This window comes from Antrostomus carolinensis, unplaced genomic scaffold (genome assembly GCF_000700745.2).
Source record: "Antrostomus carolinensis isolate BGI_N321 unplaced genomic scaffold, ASM70074v2 scaffold50920, whole genome shotgun sequence".
NCBI lineage: Eukaryota > Metazoa > Chordata > Aves > Caprimulgiformes > Caprimulgidae > Antrostomus > Antrostomus carolinensis.
Genome location: NW_010287364.1, coordinates 21,828 through 29,458, shown reverse-complemented (window position 1 = coordinate 29,458; position 7,631 = coordinate 21,828). Strand labels below are relative to the sequence as shown.

General features: G+C 44.9%; 1 protein-coding gene across 1 annotated transcript in view; it reads left to right on the top strand.

Moving 5' to 3' along the window:
- The first annotated feature begins 267 nt into the window (after positions 1-267).
- Positions 268-7,631, top strand: part of QRICH1 (glutamine rich 1) — a 23,409-nt gene continuing 16,045 nt past the window's right edge. The window contains exons 1-2 of the mRNA XM_010162606.1: positions 268-329; positions 3,824-4,153. Of these exons, the coding sequence (XP_010160908.1) occupies positions 3,845-4,153 (309 nt within the window). The 5' untranslated portion in view covers positions 268-329; positions 3,824-3,844. The remainder of the gene's footprint in view (positions 330-3,823; positions 4,154-7,631) is intronic.

The window sequence follows — 7,631 nt, the reverse complement described above, 5'->3', positions numbered from 1 at the left end:
CGCCGCGCCTGTCACCGCAGGGTGCGGGCGCTCTGTGCCCCGTGACAGACACGCTCACACGCCAGTAACACTTCACGAGCCGAGGGATGCGGTGGTTAGGAATCGGGCACCCCGCAGTTCTGCAGTAGGAGCTGCTGGCTGTGTGTGGGTGATCGTATCTTTCTTTCCTCATTTTTTTTCCCCCCTTAACCGATGACATATTAAAAATAAAATGGCTTTAATAAAGAAAGAGGGGATGGAAAGGGCTTCTTTGTTCTGTCTTCTCCAGAACGTTACAAGTCTAAGAGCTCAGGACAAGAGCAGCAGAAATACATGCAACATGGTGACTGGTGAGTCCAGATTGTCCAGATGCTGCAAGTTGTGTGTGTGTTTCCAGTAACCTCAGTCTAAGTTCTCTGAACTAACCGTATGTACTCATGATCTCCAGAGGGTTTGTTGAACTTATTTCCTGGGAAAAAAAGCAGTTATGCTGAACAGGGAGGAATTATCTCCCTTGATCAGAGGAAGCTTATTCCCTGGACGTTCTTTTTTATTTTAAAATGCAGTATTAAAACCATGCTGCTGAGATCTGGTGAGGCTGGGTGTGTGCTGTCTCTAATGCCTGCCTACAGGATACATGGAATGTGTAAATTAGTGTGTTTGAAAAACTAACAGTGAAAGTGGTGACTGCAGCAACAAGCTGTGTGTGCTGCCCTGTAGAAGCCTGTTGAATCCACACTTGACTCTGAAGGAGGTTTTCTATCATAATTACAGGTGGGTTTAGTTTTCTATAATAACACTTTTGGGAGTATAGCATTACTTTCCTGAATCACCATCTAGACTTTGTACCTCTGCTGCTCCATAGGGCTCTGTGAAGTGAAGTTTTGAGGAGTTCAGTGGTTTTAGTTAAATAACCCCAAGCAGCCGTCAAACTGACAGGAACAACTCTGGGAGAAACTTACTGCAGCCCACACTGTTACCTGCAGTGTCTTTAGCTCCTTTCTGATTGCCAGAGTTGGAGAGCTGTAGGGGAAACCAAAGGAGGATCCTGCTGCTGTGGTGGTGCCGTAGGGTTCTGATCCATGGTTGGGACTTCACCTGCAGCAGCAGCTCAGGTCGGTGTTTCACTGTTTGAGGTGTTAGAAGCTCTCAGGGTAGTAACTTCAAGGGAATGTAAAGGAAGATTTTTCTCCTGCTAAAAGAGAGGAAAAGAGCTTCCTTGTGACAGGGAAAGATTCTCTAGTGGGCTCTTGATTTTGATGCTTGCTAAAAAGGACTAATTAAGATGAAGCAGCCAAGCAGGGTCGAGGATTTGTATCTAAGGAATTCATGCTGTGTTTGTTCTGCTTCCTGATGGTTGGAAGAGGTAGGTGACAGTTTGGTGGTGGACCTCTTCTTGATCTTTGGGCCTGCTGCTTGTGCGTCTGGGTTTCTGGTGGCTTCTGGTCTCTGCTGTGCAGGAGCACAGTGTACCCATGAGCAGCTCTTGACAGAAGACTTGGAGTTCCAGAAGTAAAAGCCAGGGCTAATGGATGGCTGCTGCTGAAAACAGTGGCCCTGCTGACCTCCTCACTGTCTCCCTTGACAAGATTATTTTAAGGTGAATAGCTATTCCCTGAGCTGTTCCAACATAATAAGCACTAATGCAGGAGCAAGGAAGGAGGCAGGACCTTTGCTGAGAGGTGAGCCCATCCTATTCAGCAGCAGCTAGCTGTCAGAAGAGCATATTGCCTCAAAATGCACCTGCAGTGTTCAAATCTGGGTTCCCAGCGTGGTGTCCTTGGGGCTTGTTCCTCAGAGGAGTCTTCCCTCTGAAAGCTGTGTCTACTAGAGCACCTCAAGAGTGGACATGCAAAATGACTGTGCTCCTCTGAAAACCTCACTGTGATATTGAAGTTAAATATTTGCAAGTTCCCAGTAGAAAATCAGGACAAGTTAATCACTCAGAATCTGTTTTCCAGCTTCAGAGAACGTAAGCAGCCTCCTGCAGTGAGGTGTGAGGTGGTGTGGGTCCTGTCCGAGCCACTGAGGGTGCGTGAACAAGGTTGTTCTCTGTTGGCTTCACCCTGGACATACTGTCACCTGGGAAAGGACTGCTAGTGTGTCCTGTTCAGGTGTAGAGTGCTCCTGGGTGGCTCCTGGAGGAAACCTCGCTCAGCAACTAAGTGAATAGTGTTACTGGCTCTATCACGCGGAGCTGGCTTAGAAATGTGTTGGATCAGGATCTCTGAAAGGCGGGAGAACTGTTTTTGTGTCCAGCTGTGGGCTCTACAGGAGCTCCTGTGTGCTGATTTTTACAGAGCTGTTGGATTTACCAAGTGAACATTGTTAGCTGGTGCTTTTTACTAAACATTGATGCATTTTAAGAATATATTCTGCAGTAATCTCATACAGCCACAAATGTTGCTTAATAACTCCAGAAAATATAGATACAGCGCAAAGTTGCCTCTTGGGTGTTCCCCTTACCTTTGATATTCATTCTTCTCCTGTGAGCCTGGTCCAGTGCACTAGCCATTAACCTCCTCCATGTAAACAAAAACTTCTGTGTGTTTAGATTTCTGTCACATAACAATAAAGAGTGGTTAGAATTTGCTCTGGCTGCCACTGATTTTGGTGGGAATTGGAGCTGGACTTGTGGAATACGCTTGGGCACCACTGAAAGCTTAGAGCTAACTCCCGTTTCAACACAGGCTGGTGTGGTTTCATGTTCAACCACATATTTCTGTCTGGGTTCCACTTTGTTAAATCATGGTAAAATTATATAAAACGTTCTGCTGTTGTACGTATTCTCAACAGAACTACAGCCATAGTGTACATATGGTGATCCCTGTCCTTTTTTCCTCCCTTCTGCAGCTTGATCTAGTAGCACTGCATGACCTCTTCTAGTCCTGATCTTGTGCTGTTTCACATCTTTTTCACAACCATCTCAATCTCTGGTAGTGCTGTAGCTCAAATCTATTTATTCTTTATCAAGACTAATTAGTGCCTTAGAAACAACCAGTATACTCACTCCAGAAACAATTTGTGGGTTTAAACAAGATAAGTCAATAAGAGAAGAATGCTGTCAGAGCATACCCTAGAGCTTTCTAATGTTCTCAGGTGGAGTCATCTCTCTTTTTTTTTTTCCCCTTGCTCTCACTTCCTCCCTGATTGTCTGACTTGCTTTGCTCTCTCTCTTTTGTCTTCATACATGGCATGTTTCACGTTAACCTCTTCCTATATTAAAGGAACATCAAGAGCTGATGCTGCTGTTGCCTTTGTCATTTCTAGAGCTCTGCTTCTCCACGCGTCTAGTTCCCTGTTTGAGGACTCTCTTGATTCCAGCACTCTCCTTTTGCTTGCTATGTTTGAATCAATAAGGCTGTCCTCATCCTAATAGCAGTGGGCTGAATGCTGCATCTGCTCTTCCGTTGTACTTCCCATTAGCTGCCCAGAATAGAGCTGTTCAGCTCTCCCACCTCTGTGGCCGCAGACACGGGTTTCTAAGCTCCTCTCGCTGATTCTGCAAACGAATGAAATGTGTGATTTGATTTTGTCTCTCGTGGGACTCTCCTGGTCTGGGTACAATGCCAGAAGATTTTACATGGCAGTGAGCTCTGGGAATAGTACCACAGTGACACCTGGTTATCGTTCAGACTTCCCTGAGCTGCTAAGGGTTAAGCTGAGAAATGTGTAGTAGCACAAGATGCCTCGTAAAGCTGAAGCATCTGTCTGGGGCATCTGGCTGTGCATGTGTGCTAGTTTTCATACAGCCCTCGGTACGAGATACTGGTTACTAGAGCTGGGAATATCCTTGCATCAAAGGAGTGCTGTAGTTAAGACTTTAACTTTCTCTTTCCTCAAGGAACCCTAAGGACCTTGCAATATGAATAATTCTCTGGAGAACACCATTTCCTTTGAAGAATACATCCGTGTGAAGGCGCGAACGATCCCGCAGCACAGGATGAAGGAGTTTCTGGACTCCCTTGCTTCCAAGGGGCCGGAAGCTCTGCAGGAGTTTCAGCAGACGGCCACCACCACCATGGTGTATCAGCAGGGTGGCAACTGCATTTACACGGACAGCACAGAGGTGGCTGGCTCTTTGCTTGAACTTGCTTGCCCTGTGACAACCAGTGTCCAGCAGCAAACTCAACCAGAGCAGCAAATACAGGTTCAGCAACCCCAGCAAGTCCAGGTAAGCATCCTAAATATTCTCTAAACGTATATATAACTTGCTAACCTGCAGAGTAATGTTCAGAGCCAGCTACTATCTAACCTGAAACCACAGGCAAGCACTTAAGAAGCAGGGACAATTAACTCTATACAGAACAGCACTATTTCTCTTTCCTTTAAGGAATTTGGTGGTGAATTTCTCTCTTGACTGTGCCTCCATTGAGCCCCGCTGCAGAGGAGTAGAGTACATAGCAATGTGGTAGTGTAACCTGCTGGAGAGTGGTTGACAGTTCTGGCATGTACACAGCTCCCCGAAGCCTTTGCTCTGTGCAAAGCTGCTATAAATACCACTCCCCTCTGCTGGTCTGTCTTTATCTGGTTATTCCGGGTGGTCATGGGATCTAACTCACCTTCAGGTTGTTGTTGTTTTGGTTTTTTTTTTAATAAAATCAATAATCTTAAAAACTATTTTGCTTGAACATTCAAAAAGTTGTGTTTCTTGAACTGATTTTTAAGTCAGGGGAAAATGTGGGGACATTAACTTAAGTTATGAACCAAGGGAAGATACCTCTCTGGAAAGGAACTCAAAAAGATGCACGTGTGTCAAGGTACCTTATCTCTTTGCACAGTGGAAGGAGTCTTCTCCAGTTGTGTGTTTGTTTTGGGATTTTTTGGGTTTTTTTAATAGGTATTACAGTAATTTATATTAAGTATTAAATGAGCAAATCCATTACCAGGGCAGGGGGAAACCAAACAAACATATAACTTAGGGTAACTGCTATGGTCCTCAAACACATCTCTTCAATTGAAGAGTTTATGGGTGGCAGGGCATTTACTAAGTTTCTCTTATGGTGTGTCCCCAGACAGCTGAGCTCTCTCTACAGCTGTAATTCTGATACAGTTCAGGTTTGAATCTTTCTGCTCTCTGTAGTGTGAATGTAAAAAGTTGTGAGCTTCCCTCTGTTGCAACAAATGAGGGTTTGGAGACACAAATTCCTGGAGATAAGGTAGTGTGAACTTGGTGCAGTGCAGTAGACTTGTGCCAACAGCTCACTTGCGTGCTTTTATTCTACAGCAAAGGCAAACTTACCTCTTTCACTGGGTAATTCATCTCCAGTTACTCTACTGAGTAAGTGAATGCTTAACTGGGACTCCTGTAACCTGTTGCCCTACAGTACCTTGTGTTGCAAGGCTTTTGAAGAATAAAAGCCTCTAGTGTCACAGACATGACTTGGATCTCTGCACGAGTCTATTAAAACTGATCAAGGGTGCTTTTGGTTCTGCCAGCTGGCACATTTTTTGGGAGAAGTTCAGTAGAAGACTAGGAGGGCAGGCTTTTTTGGATCCCTCAGCCTTGAAAATGTGCAAGGTCCCCAAGCCAGTTGTAAAATCAGAAGAAATATCTCTCTTTTTTTTCCTTTTTTCCCTCACCCCTCCCGCTGCTGCCTCCATTCAGAACTAGTCAAAGTTCAGCCTTGACCCTTGCAAGCCTTCTAGTAACAGAGATAGGGAGAGAGGTCATGTATCATATGGTCTGGAGAAAAATAATCTCCTGACCTTCTTGAAAATAACCGTAGAGTTGCTGCCAGAGACCTGTTCCTGTATTTTAAACTCAATGACCTGCACCCTGAGGAGCACAAAAAATATCTGATGAAAGTGCAGATTTCAACAGTTTTCCTAAAGAACGTTTTCTACTCTCTCCCCATTGTTTTTGTTGTGACTCTGCTTTAAAACACCTGCTTTCAGTCTGCCAGTACAGATCATGGTTAGTGTTTGTGTTGCCTCCCCTGCTGCTGGCTTCAGGGTGTTACAAGCCCCCAGGACACTCAGGCTGCGCATCTGGTACTAGATACGGCTGCACTTTTGCACATCAGCAGTACAACTGGGTTCATGTGTATTTGAGCCACTAGCTCAGAAGGATCTTAAAGTCAATTAATTAGCTTTGCTTTTTTGCAAGAATGAGATGGCGAGGAATGTCTCTACCCCTTTGCAAGAGTGTTTTTCTGTCTTTCAGGATTTCTTATCGCGACGTGATTGATGTTAAACCCGTGATTTAGTGTTCACCTGTCTCAAGACTGTCACTGTGACAGCAGCAGCAGAGCGGGGTGCTGAACAAAGCTGAATTTTGTTTGTGATACCAGGGTGACAGTGCTCTGTTGGAGCAGTGCTCCTGGTCCAGCTGGCTTGCTTTGTGAAAATTCTGCTTGTGTTGTATGCTGGGGAATTTTGGTCATCTGCTGAAGCCTCTTAGCTTTTGATCAAATTTATGTCATCCCGGTACTTGACTTGATAATCTGTTTAGTTCTTGCTAATCCAGTTACAAATCAGTGGAAGGCAGTTTGAATGACTATGCTTATGTCTGGCAGTGTGACAATGGTGTTGAAGGTGACTAATAATGTGACCAGTCAGGTGACCTCATGGTTGTATCTGCTGATGACAGCTCCACCATCATAAAGATAGACAGATGATGCTCAGGTTTCATCCCAGATTTTACTTGCTGTGAACAACCAAAGACTGCTGTTGACTGCTGCCTGCTTTTATTTAACCTGGAAAAATAAATTTCCTGTTTAAAAAAGTTGCCACCTTAGGGTTTTCTTGCCTAAAAGGCTCAAAAAACTGTTGCCAAGTGTTTATTTTAAAGGCTGAGTGGATGCAGCTGTTGGGTTATGTACTAGTCAGTGCTACAGCACAGGTGCCTTCAGTGCCCAGTGTCACAGCAGTGCCATGAATGATCTTTAGGAAAGAGTTTAGTTTGTCAAGTTGTCATATGCTGTGCTGTGTGAGGGGGTGGCTGTGCAGGGCTGTGTTTTGCTCCAGTTGAGTAAGAGTTTTATCAGCTCTGCCTTGGGTGGGATTGTTCACTGGTTGGTCTTGTGCATTGAGGCCATCAAATTGGTGATGCCAGCGAGAAGAGGTGTTAGCACTGACTTGCTTATTGGATATGGTATTTCTGCAGAGGTCACCTCTCCTGTTCCACAAGAAGACTCAACTGAAAGAATATCAGAGGACAGAAAGTATCTTTGCTTAGGATACATACAGCACGTGCAGGGAGATCTTCAGTTTCAGCTGGGTGGCACGAGCTTCTTGGATAGGGCTTGAGGGGAGGATGCTGCAGGTGAGCAAGATCCCAGAACTATACAGGGAATGGTTAAATGTCTGCATAACAGTCTGTCAGTTAAGGCCTTTCTAATTGCACAGTTCCTTACATATTTGCTGTTCAGCTTTAGTTTTTCAGTCTTCCTCCAGTCTGTTCTGTGACTTCAGACCATCATAGGAAACTAGACGTTATTAATGACATGAGGCAGGGAAAGATGCCCTGAAGTAGCTCAGAAGAAAATTGTATCTCTGGCCCTGCACAGAATACACCTTTCCTTCCCTGATGGATGCAGCTTCCTCTTGCCCCAGTCTGGGTCTGGGAGTTTAGCCTGGAGGTAGGGCTCCTATTCTCTTCCCCTTGAAAAGAATCCCAGTAAGATGCTCGTGCAGCAGCCAGTATTGAT